Source organism: Panthera pardus, unplaced genomic scaffold (assembly GCF_024362965.1).
Source record: "Panthera pardus isolate Hobbes unplaced genomic scaffold, ASM2436296v1 HiC_scaffold_22, whole genome shotgun sequence".
NCBI classification, from domain to species: domain Eukaryota; kingdom Metazoa; phylum Chordata; class Mammalia; order Carnivora; family Felidae; genus Panthera; species Panthera pardus.
This window is the reverse complement of record NW_026526788.1, coordinates 28,444,463-28,459,753: the sequence shown is the minus strand read 5'-3', so window position 1 is coordinate 28,459,753 and position 15,291 is coordinate 28,444,463. Positions and strand designations below refer to the sequence as shown.

At 36.1% G+C, this 15,291-nt stretch overlaps 1 protein-coding gene across 3 annotated transcripts in view; it reads left to right on the top strand.

The window, feature by feature from the left end:
* Positions 1–15,291, top strand: part of CTNNA3 (catenin alpha 3) — a 1,799,646-nt gene that overhangs the window by 82,107 nt on the left and 1,702,248 nt on the right. For all 3 annotated transcript variants that reach the window (XM_053888526.1, XM_019444306.2, XM_053888525.1), the window contains one exon: positions 13,196–13,299. In XM_053888526.1, the coding sequence (XP_053744501.1) occupies positions 13,201–13,299 (99 nt within the window). In that variant the 5' untranslated portion in view covers positions 13,196–13,200. The remainder of the gene's footprint in view (positions 1–13,195; positions 13,300–15,291) is intronic.

The following is a 15,291-nucleotide window of genomic DNA, read 5'->3' as shown; positions in this document are numbered from 1 at the left end:
CATGGTGCTGGGCTGGGTGCCCAGCTGTGGTAATCTAGATCAGAACTAAAGATGGTGGCAACAGATTTGGGGGAAAATCTTGAGTTCACTTTTGAGGTGCCTGTGAAATGGCCCAGTGGTCAATGAATTTGGGAGCTCTGAAGCTCAGGTGACAGATTTGACTTTAGATTCTCAGGTTCTAAGTAGAACTGAAACTAGGATGAGATTACCCAGAGAGAACAGTGTAAGATGAGCAATGAATGGGATGTTAGGGGTTGAACCTAGGGTAACACGCCTCCTTAACAACAGGTAGTGATAAGCCAACAGAAGGTATTGGGAAAGAATGCCAGAAGGGTAGAAAGTGGTGTTTTGAAGCAAGAGGAGAAAGTCTTTTATGTTTTATAGAGAGAGTACTTACTTAGCATGTGGGATGAGAAATAGTTAAATAGGGTTAGATACATAGCCAGAGTTCCAGAGAAAAGTATTTTTAAAGAATGTTTATTTATTTATTTTGAGAGGGAGAGAAAGAACGAGAGAGAAAGAAAGAGACCATGAGTGAGTGCAGGGGAGGGGCAGAAAGAGAAGGAGAGAGCAAGAATCCCAAAAAGTTTTCATGCTGACAGCACGGAGCCCAACTCAGGGCTTGATCTCACCAACCATGAGATCATGGCCTGGGCCAAAATCAAGAGTCTGATGCTTAACCATCTGAGCTACCAGGGTGCCCCAGGATTTTCTTTAAAAGACTATTTAGGCACGTTGCTTTTCTGATTAGTGTGCATGTAGGAAATATGCCATAGAGTTAGAAGTCAAGAGATACAATAAAATGAGGCATCAGAGGAAAGCTTTATTTTAAACTCTTTTGTTAAGGGAACAAAGAGTGAAAGCATTCTTGAATAATAATTAAAGCTCTCTATAGGTGAAAGAGATTGGTTATCCTAAAAGTAGATAAGTAGATTCTGCTCTCCTACTGGAAAGGGGATAATAATGACAACTAATATTTGTTGAGCCCTTGTTAGGTGTCAGAGATATTGGCTAAGTTATGGCTTTTATGTGAATTTTCTTATTTAATCTTCAAGATCCCTTTGAGGATGGTACTCTTATTATTCTCATTTTACAGATGAGGAAAGTGATATTTAGGGAGGTTCAGTAACTTGTCTGAAGTCACTAGTTAGCAGGAGCCTCCCAACTGTGTCCCTGCTTCTGCTCTTGTCCTCCATACTTCATTTTATTGGTTAGAGTGATCCTTCCAAAATATAAACCAGATCATGTTTCTTTAATGCTCAGACCCCTGCCGTATTTTCCAGGTGGCTCAACATGGTCTTCAGCCACATGCCTTCAACTCCATTACCTTTCTGATCTCTCTTACTGTGCTCTTTGTAGCTCATTCTATCCCACTTACACTGACTTCCTTGATGTTCTGCAAACATACCAACACTCTCCTGTCTCAAACTTTTTGCTCTGTTACCTCTGCCTGGAATGCTCTGCTTCCAGGTATCTGCTTGGCTAATTTCCTCATTATTTCAATTGTTCAAATGTTCTTCTCAATGGAGCTAATCTTTATCTTATTTGAATATTGTAGTCTACTCCCAGTGTCTCTCCCACCGAATCCTGCTTACTTACTTACAAAGTAGAACTTTGTCTTTTTTTTCCCATAGCTTATGTCATTTTATAATGTACTAACAATTTTCATATTTTTAAAAATATTTATTGTTTATGGTCTCCCCCTACCCTCTGACTGGTGTAAAGTGGAAACTCAATAAATATAAGTTGAATGAATAAATGAATGATGGCCTATAGTCTAGGTGTGCTTCTGATCTCACACCATTGCTTTTTAGCTGATGAAAAGGCTAGGTAGAAGAGCTTACACTGATTATTGATGTACAAATAAATGCATGGAAGGTATTTGTAATATGTAGGAAGAACACCTGAAAAGACAGATACCCAGCTATTTCTCCATTATATATATTAGGCAGTTGCTTGATTTTATTGACTCTCTGATAAACCTGAGATCCCTTTCTTTACCAAGTGAGTAAATGATGTGCGTATTTCTTTCTTGGTGGGTTAAACAATCCAGAAATGATGGCATTGGAACCATGGAGGTGGGATAGGGGTGGGGAGGGAGGTGGGCTTGGAAAACAGATAGTATAGAGACTGTTTCACTGTAGCCAAGATGGTTGTATAAAACTAACTGTGATGGTATTGTGCACCAAATTCCTCATGTCCCCTTTCCTTTTTTTACTTAAACCTGTTTATTTTGATTTAGATTTTTTGGGGGGGTCACTTAGCATTTGGTTCCAATCCTTCACATTATTTCCAACTATGTTATGCTAACCCTTTTGAAAGGGGAGGTGCTGATAAGGGAGATGGAGGCTTACAAAGATTTGCTATGCACTGAAGATAAATTTTTAATGACAAAATAAATGTTCTCTTTTATGACATTATTTCAGGAGTACAAACCTTTCACTAGTTGCTCACCATTTTTTTTCTGATATTTTGGAATTATAGAGTATTAGATAAGATTAACATTTGTGATGATGGTTGCAATTGGCACCTACTAAAAAATTTCTCCTTTATCGTTCACTAAATAGAGTTTTACTAAATGAAATCACATTAAGTCCAAAGATACTTTTGGTAGGATACTTGTTGACATTATCAAAACACTTTAAAGTTGAGGAAAAGAAACTTATTCCCAGATAAAACCATCAAAGGTGTTTGTGTGTGTGTGCGCGTGTGTTGTGTTTGAGTTATGACAATAGTTAGGGCATAGAAAACGATGTGAATAGATACTATGCATTGTAATTATCCAGAGAAAAATAACATAGGGAAAGGGCAGTCATTAATAAATAATAATAGGGGTGCCTGGGTGGCTCAGTTGGTTAAGCAGCTGACTCTGGCTCAAGTCATGATCTCACAGTTTGTGAGTTTGAGCCCCACGTCGGGCTCTGTGCTGACAGCTCAGAGCCTGGAACCTGCTTCAGATTCTGTGTCTCCTTCTCTCTCTCACCCTCCCCTGCTCACACTCTGTGTCTCTCTCCCTCTCTCAAAAATAAACATTAAAAAAATTAAAAAATATATAGATGCCTAGAAAAACACAAATTAAATATAATATCATAGATAGCAATAAATCATGAATTAAATGTTTTTATTGTGTTTTTTGAGTATTTATGATTTTATTTATTTTCTCACAAATGTAATGTTGGATGTTCACAGATAATTTTAATGAAGGGAGTAGAGAAATACACATATAGTGAATATATTCTTGCATGAAAACCCATAAACTTAGAACATTTGGATGAGGGGGAAAAAAGAGAAGAAAAGGGAAGTGGTATTGTTGCAAAAGCTTATTGTGTCAAAATTTTCCTGCTGAAGATTAAAAAACTGTTATAGTAACATAGTGAGATGATACATTTTGAAAAACATCAACTAGTCTCTTAAAAGTGGAACAACTGAATTTTTACTCTACCTCTGGGTCAACTACATCTTAGAAGATTGAGGAAACAATGAAAGGAACAAATTTGACTAATAAGGAGGAACTTAGTGATAGGGAATGCTAGAAAGTTTGGGCAGGTCTGTTTTTAACATTTGTAGAGAGCAGAGTGAAGGTGTAAATGCGGGTCTGTATATCACACTTGTATATGTAATAGTTACAAGTCAAGCTAACAAGCTGTTCTAGTAGGTTCTTTCATCCTGTCTTTCTACCTTGAGAAATATACTTTCAAAATGACCTGGAAGACAAGATTTGGATTTAGAATTCTTGAAGTTCCTTGTTAGAATTAGGTGGTGGATGGGGAGCTCACTCCTGCTCCTGATATGTGGTTGGCTCCCTTCTCTTTTGGCTTTTGGCTCTGATTTGCATTTGAGAGGCCTCAAGCACATGCAAGTGGACAATCCTGCCTGCACATACAAACTACATCAATATGCATTAGTAAAAAGCGGCCTTTCAGCCACCTTTCAAGTGTAGGGATGAACATTGAGTCATTTATTTTTGGTAGGATGGATTGCAGGAAGAGGCTGGCATACGCCCTGGAAGTAGGCATGGGCTGCTTAAACAGAGAGGTGGGGTAGTGGATACCCTAAGCATGTCAGGAAAGGTAGCTGTGGGCTCTGGGTGGCCATATTACCTTGGTCCCAGGGACTCTTCCAAAGCATGAGGATCAGGAGTGGGGCAGCTCTTGTTTTGGTCTATGGATGGTACTGGTTTGGGAAAGAGTGACTGTTTTGTTGTAGAGGTGACAATTGTAAACGAGACATCGTTAGACACAGTTACACACGTGTCCTAGATTTTTTTTTTCAACGTTTTTTATTTATTTATTTATTTTTTTTTATTTTTTTTAAACGTTTTTTATTTATTTATTTATTTATTTTATTTATTTTTTTTTTCTAGATTTTAAGAGAAGCAAATTTCAGAAAGTTAGATTAATGATACGTATGATTTTAAGGGATTGTATATGAGCATAAGAGAAACTTGATGAATTAAAAATGAAGAAAGAAGATGGATGGCTAGCTGGGCCTTAGCTTTACTACTTTTCCTTTCACCAGAATCTAGGGTAGTGACTGTTATATTTAAGTGCTTTATAAATGATCATTTAACAATAACATCAGTGGACCCAAATCTCAGTGTTTCTGTGTAGGGAGCACAAATTTGAAAAGAACATGGATCAAAGATGGGAGGAGGGAGATATTATGATAAATAAAAGAGAGTGGCTGAAACTAGGAAAAGACTGTGGGGAAGGCTGGTGCACATCTCATTTGCGTTACGTTGGAAGGAATGCTGAAGGAAACAAAAAGGGACTTCCAAAGTTATAGACTGAGAGAAAGAGAACTAAAAAGGATAAGGAAGTGATATGTTCTCTGCATGAGTCTGGTGATGTGAGATTAACAGATGGAGTGCCTGGGTGGCTCAGTTGGTTAAGCATCTGATTAGGCTCAGGTCATGATCTTGTGTTTCGTGAGTTCGAGCCCTGCATGGGCCTCTGCGCTGACAGCTCAGAGCCAGGAGCTGCTTCAGATTGTGTCTCCCTCTCTCTCTGCTCCTCCCCCACTTGTGTTCTGTCTGTCTGTCTCATTCAAAAATAAAATAAAACATTAAAAAACTTTTATAAAAAAAGATAACAGATAATACACATAAACTATGATGTCACATTGGCAAAGTAGAACAAGCAATAGCACCGGGGAATTGAATTAAGTGGAAAAAGCAGGTCTGTTAGAATTTGTATTAAAATGTGAATACTCATATGTTGGTATTACATATGATATCTCTGGAACTGTTTGAGAAAACGGACCTAGCAGTTGCCTGAGAAATTAGGTGGCTGGAGGACAGGGATGGGAGAGAGACTTGTTTGTAACCATATATGTTTTTGAACCTTGTATTAATAAAATTTTTAATTAATAAAAAAAGTTGAAACCCTAGATGATGAAAATAAAAGTTTAAATTAGTTGAATTGGGGCGCCTAGGTGGCTCAATTGGTTAAGCGTCTGACTTCAGCTCAGGTCATGATCTTGTGGTCTGTGAGTTCAAGCCCCATGTCGGGCTCTGTGTTAACAGCTCAGAGCCTGGAGCCCGCTTTGGATTCTATGTCTCCCTCTCTCTCTGCCCCTCCCCTGCTCACACTCTGTCTCTGTATCTCAAAATAATAAATAAAATTGTTTCAAATTAGTTGAATTATATATATTCTGAAAAAGTATATCCCTTAATTCTAAAATGATCTGCTAAATGTGATCACAGAACTTGGGAGTCATTAAGAAATAATAGACCTGTCAGAAAGCAGTAGATGGCAAAATATCCTTATTTTCAAAAGAGATAAAAAGCCTCTAAAATTAGACTGGACATCTAGGCACCAAACTGTAGGAAAACTGAAGAATTAAAATGTAAATAAATGGCAGTAATTAGTAGCATTCAGCATGGATTCTCCAAGAGTGAGTAATGTCAAACTAGATTTTTAAAATTGAATTATTTTTTTCATGTTTATTAATTTTTGAGAGAGGGAGAGTGTGGGGGGTGGGCAGAAGGAGAGGGAGACAGAGGATCTGGAGAGGGTTTTGCACTGTCAATAGTGAGCCTGGTGCAGGGCTTAGACTCACAAGCCATGAGATCATGACCTGAGCCAAAGTCAGACACTTAACTGAGTCATCCAGTCACCCTTAAATTGAATTCTTAAATAGGAAAGTAAAGGTGTCTTTATTTTAATAAAGCATTAAAAAAATCTTCATATATTTTGTTGACAAGATGAAAAAGTGGATTATTTCACACAGAAATGATTAATAATTGGTTGAAAAGATTCTATCTACAGTGTTTTTTACTTGATTGTCATATGTGGAAAGAGATTTCTAGTGGTATCAAAATAATTTTCCATGCCTGGCTCTCACATGTTCATTGATTTAATTGGAGACTATAGTCATATTCAATTAATGGAATAAATAGAAATCTGGGAGGAAGTATCAACATGTTGGATTGTCTAATAATCAATTTTTGACTGGTGAGAGCAAAAGTCCAGATTCTGCAGGATGAAATGTTAGGAGGACAAAATAAAACTCTGCATTTAGGGGCAAGTAAAAATTAATTGTCCAAATATATGATGGGGAGACTAGGGTTTGCAGTAATCTTGTGAAAAGTAATTGAACAGTTTAGCTGAAAAGTGAGTACAAAATGAGATTAATTAGATAAGTATGATGACTCTGTTATGGAATTTAATAATCTTAAAGGAGAATAAGCTGTTACCTTACAAACTGTTATAGAGTTTATTTTTAAAAATTGAATATTTGGTGTTAGAGCCTTTTCTGTAGGAACCATATTATAGATGATTAGATTTCCAAGCTATCCCATAAGAACATGTTAATTTATGTAGAAGGATTACAGCTTTACTAAGAGGAGCCTGAGCTTCAGAATTTGGAGATAGGAGGTCATGTGTTAAAGTAGGGGAGAAGTATGTGGAAACTTTTCTTTTTAATGTTTATGAAGGAATGGCCACCCCAAGGCAAATTTTGTAAATGGGTCGTTTTCCACTGACCTCCCTCTGCATCTCTCTGATCTAAAATTCCTCTGTTGTCAGGATATGACTGGAGTACAATGTGGTGTGTGTTACAGTAGTGACACATATGGGTATTAGATGGAGAGGAATGAGCTAGTTCATATTAATGTGTGCTTGAATATGTGCACTCCATGACCTCTGAGTTAGCTGCATTTAGAAATGAAATGCTTGTTAAACTAAGTGAATTTAGAATTGATATAAGTTCCATTTCAAGCAGGGAATAAAATGGAATAAAGGGAATTGAGGCATGTGGATAAGACAGTGTGGGGAGAAGGGAAGGGTCCACATATGGGTGCATTTGCTCCACCTTAAGGACCCTCCCTGGAGACATCTATTACTGCTGTCAAGTTGTTTTCCTCCCTTTGATTCTGAAAACTGGGAGTTTCATCTAGTCTTTTTGTCTACAAACCTTTACCTTTCCACTTTATAAAACAGTCTCTTTTGGAGAGAAGTAAAAAAGTGGCAGATTTCAATTCAACAGAAGGAAGAACTTTTTAAAAGTAATCACCAGAATCTAAGTATAGTGAATGTCTCAGAGTTTCTGTTCATCTAAGTTCAGTACATTGTTGAAATGAAGGATGTTGTAGGAGTTATTCTTGAATTGTTTGGGAAGTACTCTCTAACTTTTAAGATTTTATGGATTATAAAATGCAAATGCCTCAGATTATAATGCCCACCACCTGGTAGGATTTTTCTTTTGATTCACATTGTGGTATTGCTCTAAGAAGTTGGTAACAATTTGTCAGACTTTGACCTTGCTTTGACTTCATTTGCAAAGTTCTGCAGTTTTCTGCCTATTATTGCCCTGATCTCCAATCAATCAGGATTATTGAACAGGACAGATACAAAAGATCAAAAAGATTTTTATAAGAAACAGCATTTATTCAAAGAAGAATAATTATAGGTAGCTAAGGTTCTTCAAGGACTTGTTGGTTTATTATTCTATAATTTTGCCATGAAAAAATGAACTTCTCAACAACTTTCTTTAATTAATGTGTATTAAAGACATAATCACAGTTTTAGAAGATACTTTGGCTGAATTAGGTTTGTCTTTTATCTCTTTGCTGAAGCATTCTTTTAGCAGGATTATATATGATATGGATAATTTTTATTCTTAATTTTTTATTTTCCTTGCTCCAATTTCTGATGCTCAGTGTAGCTTTGAAAATCAGTTGTGAAATCTGTAGTGAAAGGATATGTGAAAGTCCACTTAGATCTTATTTGAGTTCACAACATTCCTTTACTTTTTGTCCCTGATATAAAAGAACAAAGCAATGCCATTTATCTTGAATTGTTTTATATGTGGGATAGTACCTGTCACGAGAGGGGTAATAAATGAACTCTTTTGTGAGCACTCATTTGATGGAACCCTATGGTTATGGAGACTGAAGGACATATTTTATTGCCTATGTATTGGTTCTGGGCCATGCAGAAAGGTCACCATAGGAATATCCTATTTGCCAATTTAGATTTGCCTCTGTTAGAGGGAATCAGAATGATAGGTGGAATGATGGGAAAAAACCAAACCCCAAACCAAAACCAAGACAAACCAAAACAAAACATTTCAGTCCTAGAAATGCATTTGAAATAAACCATTTGACAATAGTGATGGAGCCTTTATTGAAACATGATTTCTGTATTTCAGATAATAGCTGAGAAAAGAGATTGTGTTTCTACTTTTAGAAAGGAAATAAAACCAGTGGAAAGGAGAGAGAAACACGATAGTAAAGGCCTAAATCACATAAAGGTCTATATGTGGGTTTTAGATAAAATTCTCAACTTTTATAGTACAGTTGATCCTTGAACAATGCAAGGATTCAGGGCACTGACACTCTGTGTCCCTGCACAGCTGAATATAAGTGTATAACTTTTTTTTTTTTAATGAGGGTATTTAAAAAAAAAGTAATGTTTATTTATTTTTGAGACAGAGAGAGACAGAGCATGAATGGGGGAGGGTCAGAGAGAGAGGGAGACACAGAATCGGAAGCAGGCTCCAGGCTCTGAGCTGTCAGCACAAAGCCCGATGTGGGGTTCGAACTCACAGACTGTGAGATCATGACCTGAGCCAAAGTTGGAAGCTCAATGGACTGAGTCACCCAGGTGCCCCGAATGAGGGTATTTTTTTTTTAAAAAATTTAAGTTTATCTATTTTGAGAGAGAAAGAGAGTGAGAGTACAGGAAGGGCACAGAGAGAAGGAGAGAAATAATCCCAAGCAGGCTCTGCACTGTCAGCGTGCAGCCCAACATGGGGCTTGAACTCACATACCATAAGATCATGACCTGAGCTGAAACTAAAAGTCAGATGTTTAACTGACTGAGCCACCCAGGCACCCTCAGCATATAACTTTTTCCCCAAATAGCCTACTGTTGATGGGAAGTCTTACCAATAACATACACAGTCAATTAACACATGTTTGTATTATATGTATATATATAACATATTCTGTTCTTACAATAAAGTAAGCCAGAGAAAAGATGTTACTAAGAAAATTATAAGGAAGAGAAAATACTTTTATAGTGCTGTACTGAAAAAAATCCACATATAAGTGAACCTACATAGTTCAAACCTGTTTTTCAAGGGCCAGCTGTAGTCTTTTGTAGATGAATAGTAATGTTTTATATAGCTGCTTGAAAACATGGGTAGACTAACTCTAGGACACTCAAGACATAAATTGTTTTCCCACTTCAAATTGCTTATAATTTCCTGATGACTAGAAAATGTTTCGGTACTATACACAAAGTGATTAGTATGTATTAGTGTTTTTAGCAGTATGGTCAATGTTGGATAATGTAATTTGTACTTAAATGCTTTTGGAATTATTAGATTTGTCATAATTGGTTCCTTTGAGACTTCCAGCCTAATTGTCTTTGTTTTTAACATCAAACTTTGTTGAAGACATGTAAAAGAATTATAAGAATTAGAAGTATATTTGATTATAAGCAGAGTTGAAATTCATTATCTTGACTATGTACAAATTTCTATGTTAAGTCATTGGGGACAACTGTTGGTATTATTTTCAAGAATACTTTAAATATCCATTTTTATAGTAATAGAATCATGGAGTGTAATCATGTAGCATAGCATCTGAAGTGCAGTAATTCTTCTAGCTTTTATAGTATTTGCTTCTATTAAAAAATTATGTTATTAATCTAAGAATTAGAGTTAATCAAGGCAAGAGTTAATGAAGATGATTTTTTAGTTATAGGATGGTTTCGTGTGTATGTGTCTGCATGTGTATCGGGTGTACAGTGTGGAATGGCCTTGGTGAAGCACTGATCTTTTTTAAATTTAAATTTTAGTTAACATACAGTGCAGTATTGGTTTCAGGAGTAGAATTCAGTGATCACCACGTACATCATGTACCCAGTGTTTATGACAATATCCAAAACACCCACCCACATACATACACCCACTTACATTTACCCAACACTCATCACAGTACCCACCCACAACACCCAATGCTCATCACAAGTGCCCTCCTTAATACCTATCACCCATTTAGCCCATCTCCTACCTACCTTCTTCCATCAAGCCTCAGTTTGTTCTCTGTTGTTAAGAGCCTCTTGTGGTTTGTTTCCCTCTCTCCTCTTTTCCCCTCCTCCTTCCCATATGTTCATCTGTTTTGTTTCTTAAATTACACATGAGTGGAATCATATGGTATTTATCTTTCTCTAACTTATTTCATTTAGCATAATACATTCTAGCTCCATCCATGTTGTTGCAAATGGCAAGATTTCACTCTTTTTGACAGCTGAGTAATATTCTATTTTATATACATATATCTATGTATATATAATGGCATATATCATAACATATTCAAATTAACAAATTGTCCATAAATACTATTATGCAAATCACTAAGCCCACAAATTAGTATTAACTTGTTCACAGTCAAGTATTTACTGAAGGTCCACAGAAATAAACAGTAAGAAATGTACGTGTGTGTGTGTGTGTGTGTGTGTGTGTGTATACACAGTCTGAAATATATATACATACATACTACTTCTTCTTTATCCATTCATCAGTTGGTAGACATATGGGTTCTCTCCATAGTTTGGCCATTGCTGATAAGAAGCACTGATCTTTTCACCTACATATACACATGGAGATCATGATTATCTTTGGAATAAATACAATAACACATTTATGGATCTAGGGGAAGGATCCAGTAGAGTGGGAGAGATTGATGAGCAAGGAGATGCTGATTTTATGGAGGTAAACCAATGGGAGTTGTAAAGGTCTAGGAGGAGAATGGGAATAGACTATTAGGGGAAGCAGTTGGGGGGACATGGGCCCTACCCTGGGGGTTGGAGGCAAGGGTGTTGGAAAAAGAACATTCCTCTCTCCTGAAATCACTGAGATTTAAAGGAGTGTTGAAACGATTGATTCTGGATGAGAAAGACACCATGAAAATGTGTACTTGTTCCTTCCTCCCTCCCCCTTTCCTTCCCTCCCTTCCTTCCTCCATCACTCCCTCCTTCCCATTTGCCTCTCTCCTTTTCTCCCTTCCTCCCTCTATCCTTCTTTCCCTCCTTCCTTGCATCCTTCTTTCCTTCCTTCCCTCAGTTATCTGTACTTCCATTATCCAATCATAAAGCTCATTTGTCAATTAAAAAGAAAACAATTATCTACCCTTATATCTAAAATCATAAACTAAACTAAATGTATAGTAGTCCCCTTTTATTCATGGGGAATATGTTCCAAGACCCCCAGTGGATGCCTGAAATCCTAGATGGTACCAAACTCTGTGTATACTATGTTTTTTTTACTATATATATGTACTTGTGATGAAGTTTAGGCACAGTAAGAGATTAATAACAATAATAAAATAGAAAAATTATGACAATATAGTATAATAAAAGTTATGCGATATAGTTTATCTCTTTTCCTCAAAATATCTTATTGTGCTCAGTCTTCATCTTCTTGTGAGATGGTAAATTAGCCTATTTGATGAGATGAAGTGAGTTAAATGACCTAGGCATTGTGACGCAGTGTTAGGCTTCTATTCATTTTCTGGTCATATGTCAGAAGGAGGATCATCTGTTTCTGGACTGGACCATGATTGACTGTGGGTAACTGAAGCCACAAAAAGTAAAACTGTAGATAAGGGGGGAGTACTATTGTACTTCTTAATTATTTTTGTTTTAGCTTCCTTGAGTGCCATAGGGAATATCTGGATATTTTCTGGGGGCAGAATCTAATATTTTCTTAGCCTGCAAATACAGGAAACTATAGAAGAAAATGGGTAAGAGCCAAGTGGGAAGGTTTTTGAGCTGATAGTAACACATGTTTCTGTGGACTATAATTTTTTTTTGAGACTAAGTTACATACAGGTGATACATGTTTCTTACTGTTTATTTCTGTGGACCTTCAGTAAATACTTGACTGTGAATAAGTTGATACCAATTTGTAAGCTTAATGATTTGGGTAATAGTCTTTATAGCCAATTTGTTGACTTGAATATGTTATGATACATGCCATTTATGGTCTTCTGATATATATGTGTGTTCTTATGCAAAAATCTCACTGATTTCTGAGATTAATGTCAATGCCTTAAAGATGGCTTATAATTTTTTTCTTATTTTGTCTTGCCCAAGTATCAACCTCTTCTCTCTTTATGTATAACCATGCCAATTTAAATTAGTTTATTTTCTGTATAGGAAAGTAAATTGCCCCCAACTTTCTTTTCCAATCAAACCCTCAAACAGTTCCCCAAATAGAGATGTGTCATATGTCTTCCAAAGTTCTATTTGCCTCCTCATCTGAGTCATCATTAGCAAGAACAAGCAAAATATGAGTGCTGGCTGCCTCAGTGCTATGATTTCATGGAAGTCAAAGCACTTGCATGCTGTAAAATATGTCTCACCATTTGGCCATTCTTTTTTCCTTAAGACTCCTGGTCAAATGTAAACTCACCCTGGGTTATTATTTTAGTCATGAACATATACTAACATAGATTGATTCATTGGAAGATCTAATTCTAGACCACATGGCCTCCGAGAACAGATGGGGAATATCTCATTTCTCTGTTGGTGAACTTGGCACCCTGGTCATCTGAGAGCTATGGCTGATATCAGGAAGAGGTGCTGAATACAGATCTCATGTACTCTATGGTTTTCATTAGTGCTTCCCCTTTAGAAAGTATTTTTCTTTATTAATAAGTGTCTTTTTTTGCTTTTGTGCACAGGCAGCATGTCAGCTGAAACACCAATCACACTGAATATTGATCCTCAGGATCTGCAGGTCCAAACATTCACTGTAGAGAAACTACTGGAACCTCTCATAATCCAGGTATTAAGACCATGGGAATAAAAATGTGTAACTGAAGAAGATCTAAAAACATGGGAAAAGTAGATCATGAACCAAGAAAAGAGTTGATTTTCATAGAATGAGTATGTCATCTCAAATTGTCCTTTAAAGTGCTGTTAAAATAAAAAAAAATTATATATTTAGTAATAATAAGAAATTTATGAAAGTTACCCCCTCCAGATTCTCTTTTAAAAGCAACAGCCATAAAAATATGTATATACAGCTTTCAAAGTATCTTTATATAAATACTCTTGTTTTATAGTCATGAAAACTGAGTGAGGTAGGCAGCATGTTAAAACCATCTTTATTATATAGATGAGGAAGTTGAGCCTAGAGACTTTCAATGACTTGTCCCAAGGCACATAGTGGCTCACTTGTCAAGTAGGAAATTATTTTTAAAATACCAAAATGTATGAGAAAAGCAACTATTTAAGAAATTCTGTGATAAAGTCTTTCATAAAGTCAATAATCCTTTCATAATATACATCATGATTCTCTGACTTATTATGTAAGTCCAGATTTTATTTATTGGAGCTCTTAAAGCAGAACTTGAAAAAACTTATACAATGCTATAGACTTAAATTTTTGTCCTTAACCCAAAATTTGTGAGGGAACTTCTCTTTAGGCTTATCACACATTATATACCTTCTAAGACAAATTATCTCTTTTTCTTTTTTATTCAAGTATAATTCATATACAGTATTTTATTAGTTTCAGGTATACAATATGATTCAACAATTCTGTACATTTCTCAGTACTCATCATGATAAGTTTACTCCTAATTTTATTCATCTATTTTACCCATTCCCCTATGTCCCCTCTGGCAAACACCAGTTCTCTGAATTCAAGTGCCTATTTTTTTTGTTGTTGTTGTTGCTGTTGTTTTTCTTTTCTTTTCTTTCTTTCTTTCTTTCTTTCTTTCTTTCTTTCTTTCTTTCTTTCTTTCTGTTCATTTGTTTCTTAAATTTCACATATACATGAAATCATATGGTATTTTCTTTTTTTTTTCTTGACGTATATCACTTAGCATTATACCCTCTAGGTCCATTCATGTTGTTGCAAAATGGCAAGATTTCATTCTTTTTTAGATGACTAATATTCCAGTGTGTATATAACACATCTTTATCCATTCATCCATTGATGGACACTTGGGCTGTTTCCATAATTTGGCTATTGCAGATAATGCTGCAGTAAACATAGGAGTGCGTATATATATTTTTGAATTACTGTTCTTATATTTTTTGTGTAAATAGTAGTGGAATTACTATATTATATGGTGACCCTATTTTTAATTTTTTGAGGAGCCTCCAAACTGTTTTCCACAGTGGTTGCTGCAGTTTTTGTTCCCACCAACAATGCATGAGGGTCCCTTTTTCTTTATGTTCTCTCCAATACTTGTTTTATGTGTTTTTGATTTTAGCCATTCTGACAGGTGTAGGGTGATATCTCATTGCAGTTTTAATTTGCATTTCCCTGATGATGAGTGATGTTGAGGATCTTTTCAAGTGTCTGTTATCTATATGTCTTCTTTGGAAAAATGTCTCTTCAGGTCCTTTACTCATTTTATAATTGGATTCTTGCTTTTTTTTTGGTGTGTGTTGGGTTATAGAAGTTCTTTATATATTTTAAATGTTTATTTATTTATTTTGTGGGGGGAATCGTGTGTGTCCATGAGTGGGAGGGGGCAGAGAGAGAGGGAGAGAGAAAATCCCAAGCAGGCTCCGTGCTGTCAGTGCAGAGCCCAGCAAAAGGATCGGTCTCACGAACTGTGGGATCATCACCTGAGCTGACAGCAAGAGTTGGACACTTAACCGACTGAGCCACCCAGGCGCCGCTCTTTATGCATTTTAGATAGTAACCCTTTATTGGATATATAATTTGCAAATATCTTCTCCAGTTCACTAGGTTGCCTTTTTGTTTTGTGGACGTTTTCCTTTGCTGTGCAAAAGCTTTTTATTTTGGTATAGTCCCAAC